This window comes from Ochotona curzoniae, unplaced genomic scaffold (genome assembly GCF_017591425.1).
Source record: "Ochotona curzoniae isolate NIBS_2020 unplaced genomic scaffold, NIBS_Ocur_1.0 scaffold_4701, whole genome shotgun sequence".
NCBI lineage: Eukaryota > Metazoa > Chordata > Mammalia > Lagomorpha > Ochotonidae > Ochotona > Ochotona curzoniae.
Genome location: NW_024467122.1, coordinates 18,684,433 through 18,697,909, shown reverse-complemented (window position 1 = coordinate 18,697,909; position 13,477 = coordinate 18,684,433). Strand labels below are relative to the sequence as shown.

Below are 13,477 nucleotides of genomic sequence, written 5' to 3'. Positions count from 1 at the left end.
GGGGATATTGGATAATTCACAGAGTTAGAAGAAACATTTTGGTTTGAAAACCAAGGCTGCCCTCTGATCTTTGTAGCCGGAAGTAACAGCTCAGTGATGAGTTAGTTCCACCTATTTTTTATTATTTTTTAAATTTTTGCAATGCTAGGTGTCCTGGAAATTTTCGTTATGGAAAGCCATTCACAACAACAAAGAGGTAATCTCACAAAAGAAATCTAAATTCTAATGAAAAGAGGAAGCATGTAGAAGGGGAAAGCCACTCCCATGGATATACAAGACTGAGGAGTCTTCAGGATGGCCCCGTGCTGTTGTGTCCTTTGCATCTTTTTCAGGTGCTTCTGCCAGATCTTCTCATCTGGCTCTGAGGACTCCTGAAGTTCTCCCCTGCCCTGAGTGGCTCAGTTCTCCTGTGTGTTTCCCTAGTTCTCTAATGGAGTTGGTGGCAGGTGCATGTGTGCATGCTGCAAAATGTCTCATCTCTTGAGTCCTGATTCTCTCCCTGTCCAGCCTGACTTGTTCAAGAGGGCAAACATCCATTACTTCCAGCCCTTGTGCTAAAATATCCCATGAGCTAACTCTTTTTAATGCCCTAAGTTTATGCTCATGATTCTTTTGAAAATGAAAAGCCTGTGTAAGGCCAAAGAAAGCTTTTAAAGGTAGATTGAAATCCAGATACTGTGTTTAAAATTAGTAAAAGTGCTGGCACAATGACTAACCAATTACATACTTCCACATGCTTGCTGTTAGGTAGCATTTCCTATTGATTGCAGAGATCAACTGACTCATCCAAAGCTTACGTAGGCAGAATGCAGATATGGCTCAGATGAGGGAGCCTTTATGTGAAGGGGGATGGCAGAAAGTTTTAATTCCGGTTCAGTCAGAAATCCAGTAATTTAACTTACATAAGTAAACAAATACATGCATTACTGCACAGCACTGATATATGTTGTTTTCTGATATTACACCTCATCACTTTCTCAAAAATCCCATAAAAAAACAAATTTATAAAAAAAAAAACCTATAAGTTGTGACCAGATAATAATCAGTGTAAGACCAACCAATGTCTATCTTCAGTAAGATTTTTTTTCCAACATGGTAACTGAGCAAGCCCCATCTGCCATGAGTTGATTACTCAGCCTTGCCACTGCTGACATTTTGGGTTGGGTACTTGTGGGCAAGCTCTTAGCAACACCCCTGCCTCCACTCCCTAGATGCCAACAATAATCCTAAGTTACAACATCAAAAATCTCTCTTAACATTGCCAAACATCCCTCCCTGCAGAGCAAAAATTGCACTCTAGCTGAGAAACACTTGTGTTAACAGGGTGTTGGTTGAGACACTAGAAATGACTTAGTATTATTAGTTAATGGAATAAGTTCTTCAGCCTATCAAATATGACAGAAGACTTGGGGAAGCACTCTCTGTGAGACTAGCTTACTTGTGTGTATCATAACTCTTTCTCTCTCCTCAATGACTTCTCTGCTTGTTTAAACCAATTATTTCTATTCCAATGCTTTGTTCTCATCGGTTCGGTCGTTTCTCTTTGGGTGGTCGATTCATCACGTCCCTTATCGCCCTCCTGCACATCAGGTTCTTTCGTACACGTGGGAGCTTTCCCAGTGGGATGTTGAAATGTTGCAGCATCCATCATACTTAGAAAATCGTAAGCTGGGAGAGGAGGCTTCCATTCCTGAGCTGGCAAGGTTGCTATCAAGAAAAAAGACAATTACCGGTTAAAATCAACTACAAAATCATGACAAAATGCTTTATTTCGAAAAATGTATTTATAGCAGTGAGAGTTTTATTAGTTTTACCTATTTAAGCAAAGATAGTTTTTTTTTTCCTGTCATTAACAATATGTAGCAATATATTTGTTCTTTCTATCCACTTAATTTTTTTTCAAGCTATTTTTGCCTAAATATTAATGGGAAAAATAAAGATCCACAATGTCAATGCCACTTAACCCTTGCTGAGATTTTTTTTTCTTAAATGCCAGCAAATTTAACAAGATTAAACATGTCAGGAACAAGTTCAAAGGCAGTGCCCTGCTTCCTTCCCTACTCCAGTCTCATTCTCCAAAGAATGCAACCATTTCTTATGAGTCTTTCACATGTAAATGTAGTTCCTGATGCAAATGTTTCCTTACACTTATAATGGAATTATGCATATACCTTATACATATACATTTGCCTACTGATACAAATGTCTATTCCACCTTAAAACTTGTGCTGATAAAAACGTGTGCTGTTTTTGAAGTTTTCAATTAACATCCTTTCATAAACTTTATGAAAATAGATTTGTTTTATAAAAATAATTCTTGATAAAAATTAATTTAAATTTGAAAATGAAAACAACTAGCATGGACACAACTACACTATAAATAGAAACAAAACAGGTCATTTCTCTTAGATGAGTTCTGGCTGATGAATTTTGACATTGAAGTATTAGTCATTAGAAGAGGAAAGCTGATTAAAGGTGACAATTTACATACCAGATAAGTTAACCAACTTTCCCTCAACTTAGCAGATAGATTGTTTTTGAAGTTTTATTTTCCATGTAGTTCCTCAGGGTCAGGGATTTCCACGTCCACCCTACCTAGGAAACAGGTTCTTCAGAAGTCTCTAATTTAGTTAGATCAATGAAAATACTGTTTTTAATAACAAATTGTATGAGGAAACATGAAAAGCAAAGCTTTCAAGCAAAAATTATAATGAAAGAATCTAAGCTACTATACACCAAAAATGTTCATAAAACATATCCCTTCATAAATAAAATTAGTATCTTCTAAAACATAATATGTATAGATTACAATTTCCTAGTGTGATTTAAAGTTTAAAATTGGGGGCCCAGTGCGGTAGCGTAATGGTTAAAGTTCTTGCCTTGCACGTGCTGGGATCCCATATGGGCACCAGTTCTAATCCTGGCAGCCCTGCCTCCCATGCAGCTCCCTTCCTGTGGCCTGGGAAAGCAGCTGAGGACGGCCCAAGGCCTTGGGACCCTGAACCTGCGTGAGAGACCCAGAAGAGCTCCTGGATCCTGGCTTCAGATTGGCTCAGCTCCAGCTGTTGCGGCCACTTGAGGAGTGAACCATCGGACCGAAGATCTTCCTCTCTCCCCTTCTCCTCTCCATATAGCTGCCTTTCCAAAAAACTAAATAAATCTTCAAACAAATAGTTTAAAATTGCATGTGTACACGCACAGCACCACTAAACCTCACTTGCTGATACATCATTTCTTCACTCAGCCTCATAAGAAGCCCTAGGACTTGGCACATCAGCAGGGTATTACATTTAACCAACCCATGGAACCAGTATTTCAAACTAGTATTGTCAGGTTAGCAGACTCAAAAGCAAAATAACAAATAGATAAGAATGACTGTGTAGCATGCACTATGCAAATATATGCATATTAAAGTACTCAGAAAAGTTGAGTTTTAAGCGCAGCAAACATTTGGCAATACTCATCTTTTTAAAAAAGATTTATTTATTTATTTTTATTACAAAGTCAGATACACAGAGAGGAGGAGTGACAGAGAGAAAGCTCTTCCATCCGATGATTCACTCCCCAAGTGAGTGCAATGGCCGCTGCTGCGCTGACCCGAAGCCTGGAGCCAGGAACCTCCTCCAGGTCTCCCACACGGGTGCAGGGTCCCAAGGCTTTGGGCCATCCTCCACTGCTTTCCCAGGCCACAAGCAGAGAGCTGGATGGGAAGCAGAGCTGCCGGGATTAGAACTGGCACCCATATGGGATCCAGGGGCGTGTTCAAGGAGAGGACTTTAACCGCTAGGCCATGGTGCCGGGCCTGGCAATATCCATCTTTTAAGCTAAACTGCAGCTTAGTGATCTGAGATTATGGCAAAATGCCTGAAACTATCCCAATTTTGCTAATTACTTGTTGAAGGAACTCACCAGAGCTCTTAATGTTTTTAATTCCAAATATAACTATAAACAAAGTCATATAAATATATTATTATATGTGTGTTATATTGTTATATAAATACATTATATATTATTATATAAATAATAAATGCATTATTCATCACACTAGAAATGATAATAGATAATAATAATAGCTAACATTTATCAAAGCTTTACTAACTGCCTGGCACTAACCATTATATATATGTTTCCTTTTTAAATTGACTTTTTAAAAAAATTTAAAAAGAATCTCTGGGTTCTTTTTAAATTTAACAGAGATTTGATAGACTCTCCGGGTCACAGCAAATGCATAATTTCCCCAATACAATTATCACCAATGTTCATGTTAATGTGCTATTAATACAAATATTCATAGATAAATTCTAAGTATACAATGAGATAAGTACAATTACTATCACAATTTTATCAAAGAGAAAACCAAGGCACAGAAAGGTCAGGCAACGGGACCAAACAGTACAACTCAAATAACAATAGCTAGTGGTGACAGTTTCACAGGAATTAAGACACTCAGCAAGGTCATGGGCAGAGACCCATGGCTCCATGCTATAGGTCCTGGTTGTTCTGGCCAACTCACTGTCACCCACCTCCATATCAGAGAGCCCCTGCAGGTCCAGGTCTGGTAGCGGAGTGGTGTGACACGGCAGGCAGGAACCAACGCACTGAGTACTGTCCTGCCTTTTCCTCCCTACTGCAGCAGCTGTGCGAATGATTCAAGGATAGGAGGAACGATACACAGAAACCGTGGAAATTCCTCAAAGCACTCAAGTGGTGATCGCACTGACAAAACTGCAGTGGGAGGTTTGCCAGTCTGCCAGGAAACTAGAGGAACAATTCTGATACCGTCCTTTGGGTAATGGTTTAAATTCAGGAATCAAAGCCTGCAGGGGTATTTCTTGTAGGGAAGGATCTGTACATGAGTAACAACACTTTAAAGCTTACACATTACAAAGTATTTTCACATACATAGCTCTGTTTTACTGTTTATCCATGTGATTAAGTCACAGTAGGAACAAATACTCTCATTTTATAGATGAAGAAAAAACACTATGGAAATCAGTATGGAGAGTGCTAACAGAACTGAAAATAAATCTCCATATGACCCAGCTGTCCCACTTCTGGGAATATATCCAAAGAAAACGAAAACTGCATTTAAGAAAGGGATCTGTAATCCTGCATTTACAGCAACACAATCTACAATAGTAAAGTCATGAAAACAACCCAGATGCCCACTGAAATAGGAGTGGATAAAGAAACTGTCCTACCATCTGCAATCAAATGGTCCCAACTAGAGACTATTAAGCTCAGTGAAATAAGCCAATCCCAAAGGACAAATATGTTCTCTCTGATATAAGGCAACCTTCATACAAATTATAAGATCAATAGCACTTTCACTTGGGAAGCTCCCCTAGCGAGTTATAGCTCCCCTGGCGAGTCCCTGAATAGGTGGTCTGGACCTGGGGGTGGACAGGCTGGGCAAATTAGCACCAACGGCTCATCAATGTATGAAAATGTGATGGAATGGGTGCACCGGGCAGTACTGAGCAAACCTTAGCCCACAAGTAAGATTGGAAACCAGGTTGGAGCACAGGACATGCCCACTAGGTTTTTGCAACACTGGTCTGCGTGAGCCACGGATGCTGAGCCACAGTGTCTAAGCCAGGGGTTGTGACAGGTGAGGGGCTTCGCCAAGCTGAGTCAGAGCAACCACTAGAATGTGTGCAATCTATGGCTGGGAACAGGCCCGGTTGGGGGGCTAAGGGGACACCCAAGCTAGGTGGAGGTTCCCACCAAAGGGCGCACGAGCTGGAATGGGGCTGTGTTCTGGTCAGGATACAGTTGTAATCTCACTTGGCACAAGTGTGGACTGAAACAAGACACATCAGGCCGGGCCAGACCCCAACACCTTCTGGTATTCTGAAGGATCAGGATAGATGTGGGACGGACTAGGCTAGGTCTCAACCCCAACTGAGCCATATATGAGCTATATGTGGGTATGGATGAGTTGTGGCTGGGCTGAACCATCCAACAGCAAGAACCAGATTGGGTTGAAGGCCAGTCAGGAAAAGCTACTGTTCCTGCTAGGACGGGTGGTAAACTGAGTAGTGCTAGCTCATGGACCCACTGGTATACGTGAAACATGGCACTCAGAAGGGTTCTGATTGAGGAGCCTGGGCAACTCCTCTGGCAGGACACAGACCCTGCAGGTAAGAGCAAGAAGCATGACAGACATAGCCCAGAACAGGCCATGGAAAGTGTCCCACTGGCATACATTTGGCATGGGTCGGGGGCACACCAGGTTGAATCAGTTCACATCATCCACTGGCAAATCCAAACGCCAGAACAGAGTGTGGGTCGAGCCAGGTTTGATCACAACAAAAGCCGTCCACAACACGGAATGCCAAGTTGAGATTGCTTGTGCCAGATGTGATCACAGCACCCATCCAGCACACATGAGAACCAGGAAGGGAGGGGGCAGAACCGGCAGGGGAATAAAGGGTAGTTCCCTTGCTGGACAGCTACTCCCACTGGAGAGCATGAGCTGGGATGGGGGCAGACCAGACTAAGCAGGGCTATAACACCTGTGCTCCTCATGTGGACCAGATCAGGGAAAAACCAGGCTGGACTGATTATTCCTACTGGAGCAATCTACAATTAGAGTGGGTGAGGGTTGTTTGGGCTTAGCCACAGCATCAGCTGGCAGAAGCTGGCACTGGGGGCTAGTTCTGTCAAGTTAAACCACAGAACCACCTGGAGAGTGCATAATCTGGGAGTGGTAGTGGGAGTGGCCTGGGAGGGAAATAGAGGGCTCCTCCCTCTTGGGTTACCACCCCCACTGGAGGGCACGAAAAATAGGACAGGGACTGGGATGGATAGACAGGGACACCCAACAACATCCGTGTAGGCTGAACAGTTGAGCTGGTTAGATGGAACTAAGCTTCAATACTCATCAACATGTACAAGAGCCAAATGGGATGTGGGACAGACTGGACTAGTCTGCTACACATACTGGCAAACCAGGATAGGCGGCGGGCCCGGTGGGGGTTATTATGGGTCACTTTGACTGGGTTGCAACTCCCACTGGTTTGTATGGGGACCGAGTATGTGCTGGGCAGAACCAGGCTGAACTGCAAACACCCATTGGCTCCAGTGGAAGACAGAGATGGAAACAGGACCAACCCAGCAATTGCAACCACCAGCTGATCGGGGCGATGGACTGTGCTGGGCCCTCTCTTGCTAGTACAAGCAAGAATCTGGTCTGGGAACACCTCAGACAAAGTTTCTTTGGGGATCTCCCCAATCAAGCTTCCGGACTCAGAATGCTACCCATCAAATGACAAAGGACAGAACAGGTCAATCAACCACCTCAACCATACGTTGGCAATGAAAATACTGGACAAACAGAGACTCTAAGATGGACTACGTCAATCAGTGGAATCTCCAAAGACTGCATCGTGCTTGGAGTGGTGAGAGTGGCAGCGATTCAGAATAGTTGAACTATCAGAACCATTTGAACAAGACCCTCGGAGCATGCCCCACATCCGGGACCTGGGGTGGGTGGGAGACTGGGTGGGGCTTCTCCCTTAAAATCTCCTTTTACATCAGATATATTAAGGAAACAATACGGAACTGATTGTCTTGCCCATCTTCCTGTAGTGCTTGAACCTTTTTACCCTAATTATGTCAAGATTGTCAAAAATAACTTTTAAAATATTTTAAAAAGAAAAAAAATAACACTTTCAATACTGTTTCCATGGGTTTTGATAATTTTGTTTTTATTTTCATTTCTTCAAAATAGTTTCTTCTCTCTAATTAAATTCTTCAATGACTCATAGTTCATATAGCAGCACCATTTTCTCCATGAAGGTTTTTTGTTTTCTGTTTCTTTGTTGACACACTGGTCAATCAGTAACCCATTATTTAACTCCATGGCATTGTAAATGTTTTAACTTTATTTCTGTTGTTGATTCTTTTTATGACTTTTCATTTAAGGGAATGTACAGTCACTGCATAATAGAGACTTTCATATCCAGATGTGAAGATATGTTGCAGTATGTAGCTCTTTTTCCAAATCAAAGAAGGACTCTGAATGAGACTGTATCTTGACAATAGGATGCTGGACTGTCTGCCATTGTCTGTACCCTCAATGTCAGAACACACTTAAACAGCAGAACAATGGACTTATGATTGCTTATGAAAGACTATACTGCTGTAATAATACGAAGTAATCATGTGTGGGTAGAGGGATTTGGGAAAGGGGGCAAGGGAAATCCCAGAGCCTATGGAATTATATTATATAATTAAAAATAAAATAGAGGGGAAAATTTTTTTTAACATTAAAGACTTCCTAGAGCCACGTGGTTCGTAATCATGGAAGTTGGGTTATGAGCTCAAGTACCATTCACTTTTAAAATGTGTTATTATTTTAATGCATTTTGTCTGAGAAGCACACAAACTCCAGCTCCCACAGCTGTAACCCTGATGGTGAGTCCATGGGGTATCAGGAATCAGAGGCTGCAAAACGACAATACTCACTTGGATCTGTAGAAACAGTGATGTGTTTAGAGATGTGAACAGAGATCCAAAGCTACAATAGGAAGGATAGCCATGCTACATGGAGGGATGAAGATAACAACGACCGAGATCCCTGAGAGGGATGCTACTGGCCACGGACTTGTTTTAGGGGTAAGAGAAATGCTCATGCATTGGACGATGGTGACAGTAGCACAGTCTGATGACTGTGCTACATTTATAAACCAATGAACCAAGTGTTCTAAGAGGATGAATTTTGTGTGCTTTGTGATTACATTTCAATAATCTCATTTATAGTAGCACCATAAATGAAATACTTAGGAAGAAAATTAGCCAAGAAATTGACCTATATATTGAAAGATATAAATCACTGATGAAAGAAATTAAAAACAAAAATAGAAAGCCTTCCATGTTTATGCACTAAAAAAGCATATTGTTAAAATGTCTATACTATCCAGAGCAATCAATGCAGCTTTTATCATTTCCATGGCATTTTTCACAGAAAGAGAAAAAGTAATCCTCAAATTCAAATTACTTCAAAGGTACTGGTAATTGATACAAGCAACATAGACCCAATTAATTAAAACTTAATCAGTGCATCAAATGTCTCAGACTAAAGAGCTTCACTTCACTCTCCCATTTGAAGACTGTCTCGCAGACCATGCCACCAGCATATTAACATCTAGAATACTCACCAACACAACAATCCAACCCATTCTAGCCGTCACTGGCTATAGTTAGAGTTTAAAGTCCATGGAACATAACATGGAATTATGTGTATTAAACCAGGCAGGAACACTTACTGATAGGGTTTTCAAATCCAGCTTCTAATTTCTTAAGCCATGATAGGAGGCTTTGTTCAGTGATGACTTGATCTGAAGGAAATGCAAACACTTGGCCTCCTGATTGCAGATTCAACGCAACAAGAACAGGAAGAGGAGGCACAGGGGTAAAATAAACGTGCAAGATTGCTCTCCCAACGGGAGTATTTTTTCTGCAAGAGAGAACAGGGAACATTAATATATCTTTTTGTAACAAAACAACGAAAGCAATAGTTTAAAGAAGACTGGTTTCAATGACTATAACCTTGTTTTATAAAAAGATGTCCTAAATATTCAAGAGATCTCTGACTCTGCTACTAGCAATCAGATGTTTCATTTCCTTTTTAACATGGGGTGTGCTATTTCTCTTAGGAGAAAGGGGAGGGGGGGAGCAGCCAGTGACATTTTTAATGAAAAGCAGGCTTTCTTTCAAAGACTTAACAAGTTAAAAGGTTCTTTCCAAACTTCAGCTAAGTATCTGACCACATGACAGCTCAAAAACTAAAGCTTGTGGCCAGCATTGTGGTATCATGTAAAGTTACTGCTTGTAGTACCAGCGTTCCATTAGGGTGTCTGCCCAAGCTCACTGCTCCACTTTCAACCCAGCTTCTTGCCAGGGAAAGCAGCTGACAATGGCCCAAGTGCTTGAGCCACATGAGAGACCTGGATGAAGCTCCATGTTCCACAGCCAGTATTGCCATTTTGGAAGCAAACCAAAGGTGCAAGATTTCTCTTCTCTTCCTCTCTCTCTCTAACTCTTGTCTTTCAAGTAAATAAATAGGAACCAGCACTTTGGCATAGCAAGTTAAGCCTTCACCGTCAACATTAGCATCCCCCCCTATGAGCACCAAGTTCAAGTCCCAGCTGCTCCATTGCAACCCAATTCCCTGCTAATGGTCTGGGAAAGCAGCGGAGGATGGCCCACAGACTTGGGCCCAGGCACCCAGATGAGACACCTGAGGAATCTCCAGGCTATTGGCTTTGGATTGGCCTTTTAGCCTAGCTCCAGCCACTTTGGTCATTTGAAGAGTGAACCAGTGAATGGATGAAAGATCTCTCTCTTTCTCTCACTTTCTCTCCTCTCTGTAACTCTTCTTTCCAAATAAAATTAAATAAATCTTTTAAAAAATTTTAAACTAAAAAACAAATTTTAAAAACTAAATGGTTATAAAATTATAAAATAACAAAATACATGTTTTTATAAATACTTCTTTTCCAAATTAAAAAATGTTTCTTGGGAAAAAGAAGGGATTAATTTGCAATTAAAGAGATGAATAATAATTACATCCATACAAGGAAATCATAAACTACCCATACATAGTTTACCTAATATAGCACTGTATATTTCTTTAAAACACTATTTTACTCTGAGATACTCAATGATAATTACTCAGAAAAATGTTGCCTCAAGCAGTAAGACATGCTGTTAATGAACTTTCTTCCTCGCAGAAATCTATCTTGAACAATTTTTAAAATTTCTCACATGAGTTGAAAAACAAACTATGTCATGAATTTTGTATGGTACATGATGCTATGTGATAAATTTTGTCTGATAACCCCGAACAAGGAACAGAGTGCAGATGGAAAAGGCAACAGTGGCCAGCCACCTGAACGCACAGCAGGAAACACTGCAGCAAACACATGCAAACCTTTATTACATCTCAGGCTAGCTCCTAAAACTACAGGACAGGAAAAAGAAAAAAGGAAGGAAGGAAAAAATTATGTATCCCAATAGTTATTTTTCTGTATTTTTCAGAGTTTCTTGAAAATGTACTATAGGACAAAATTCCATTTAAAACAGGGTTATGTCTGACCTCGTCTGAGGGAAAAACTAGCGTACCCTAATGGCACATTTTGGTCTCATAATAAGTCCAAAGGCATAGTTAGAGAGTTTTACTTTCTAAAGAGAATATAGTATTAACTATCCCTTATAGACCCCTTACAAACTAAAAATAAAAAAAAAAAAAGACTAAATTATACTTACAGATTTAACCAGCAAGGAGTAAATGAATCCAAGTGTTTCTGCTTTGCCAGAATCAGCACTGTTTTTTCATGCTGGGGATTTATATTGCCATCACTGAACAGAATAAGCAATGGTTTTTGAAGTCTTAAATAAGATGGAAGATTTTCCACCGTGATTTCTGGCTGTTAAACAGAAAAAATTGAGGAGAAAAAGCCATGTGGGATTGTGATACACAAAATAAAAAATAAAATTCAAATCATTCATGCAACTATAGTTTTGCAAAACAAAGTTCAAACACATTTTCATTTAAATAGAGATGTAATAACTAGGAATTTCAGGAGTTTCTTGTTCAACCTCATCTCCTCAAAATACAGAATAAATAGGCTGTTAGTTGTATAAGGATGTAACACTTCTAATAATTTCTTGTGCTAAAATCTGGATCAATTTAGCCAACATGGCTGACAGTATTAGTAAAAGTACACTGAAAAAAAAAAAACCAGAATTTAAAAGTTTACTTTGATGCAAAACATTTTTAAAACTCCATGAAAATTTTTTTCATAATGTACAACTTTTTAATGTTAGGGATCCTTTAAGATAACCAAAATGATTACACTACAAATCCAAAAGCAATGTCATGTGAGCAAAAATAAATGAAAGAAGAAATTTAATATAAAATTAGAAATCCAGTCCATTTTTATTCATTAAAATAACCATTTAAAGATAAATTTTATAGAGGAGAGTTTTTTTGGGGTCATTAGTAGCAAAACTGGAAATAGCAACAGATGATGCTAACACATTTAGGATTAAAAACAGTAATGAGTTAATAATAAGAAAGTCTTCAGGATTCTCTGTTTTTACTTCCATGTCTATTACTTCATCCTACAGATGTACCTATGAGCCACACAAGCCATCCTCAAGCTATCAGATAATGAAACACAGGCAGGGACCTCCTTCAAGTCCCACGGCCAATGGAGGCAAGAGAGGAATGAACAACTCAGGCGTCCTGCTCACCAGCTTCCGCTTAACTTGATCATACAAGAACTTGACAACCATTTTATTATATATTATATATATATATATGCTCCCAATTGCTCCTGACTATAGTTCCAGTTCACATTCAAGCACCCCTTTTCCATTCTGCTATGTTGCCTTCTTGTATTACCAGCCTTCTTTTAATCATCCACATGAGCATTATCCCCTTCTTCAACTTTTTCAAGTTTCATTGCGCTAGCAGAAACATTTGGTGTAAAAGTCTCAGCTCTGCTGAAGCAATTACTCAGAACTACAAAGTTCAAGATGTCATGTAGGTGTTACATTCTCTCACTCTCGTAAAGGAGTTCATACCTTAGAAGAAGAAACATTTAAGAACACACACTGCTATAATCCTATAACCTATTAAAATTTTTTCAATGCACATCAATAAGGAAAGCTGTTGGCTCAAAAGTCACCTAAAAAACAAGGCAAGCTGTTGGCCCAAAGTCACTGAAAACTTTGGGAAGTGGTATTGCAGCTGGGTCTTGGAGTTTAAAAATGCCGTCACAGCCTGAGATATCTACTTGAGCAGTGCTGCAGGTATAGGGAACGTCATGAAGATGGGAAGCCCCACGTAACACAGAGCAGTGAGGGCGAAGGATGCCACATTTAAGCATACAAGAGGAAGAAGCAGTCGTGAGCCCAGCTAGGTAATGTCTTGGTATGATTCTCGGCTCCCTGTTTCAGATCTGTGACATAATGAGGCCTTCTTACAGACAGAAAACTAACAGGTGTAAGATTAATCAAAACAAAGACCAATGATAAACACTTGCTCTTTCCTTTATCTGTCAGTGTAGAAAGACCACGAGGTCTGTAAATCCAGAGAGAGAGTTAAGATTAGAAATTCTAGCCTTAATAATCACCAGAGAGTAATGGCAAAAGGTAATGGGTATGGATAAAAATTTCCTCAGAAAAGAGCATAGCAAAAAATGAGAAAAGAAACAGAAGGCTGATGCTGGTGGCTCAGTGAGGCAGAGGGGAGGCAGAGGGCTGGAGACTCGGCTTTGCGCTGCAGGTCTGTACTGCAGAAGCCAGAGGAAGAGAACATTGAAGGAGTAAAGACGGCAGTTCTGACTGCCACCAAGAGGCTAAGGAAAAACAGGGAGAAGCACACCCACTGGGGCTCTTGGAAGATGTTCGTCGGCTTGAAAAGGTTCATGGAAAACAGAATGGACTTTATTTTGGTGCAAAA

General features: G+C 40.3%; 1 protein-coding gene across 1 annotated transcript in view; it reads right to left on the bottom strand.

Annotated features, from left to right (window-relative positions):
* Nucleotides 1-535: 535 nt before the first annotated feature.
* Nucleotides 536-13,477, bottom strand: part of TXNDC16 (thioredoxin domain containing 16) — an 80,936-nt gene continuing 67,994 nt past the window's right edge. The window contains exons 20-22 of the mRNA XM_040969122.1: nt 11,275-11,435; nt 9,273-9,463; nt 536-1,707 (exon numbers count right to left, since the gene is read on the bottom strand). Coding sequence (XP_040825056.1) covers nt 1,448-1,707; nt 9,273-9,463; nt 11,275-11,435 — 612 coding nt within the window. The 3' untranslated portion in view covers nt 536-1,447. The remainder of the gene's footprint in view (nt 1,708-9,272; nt 9,464-11,274; nt 11,436-13,477) is intronic.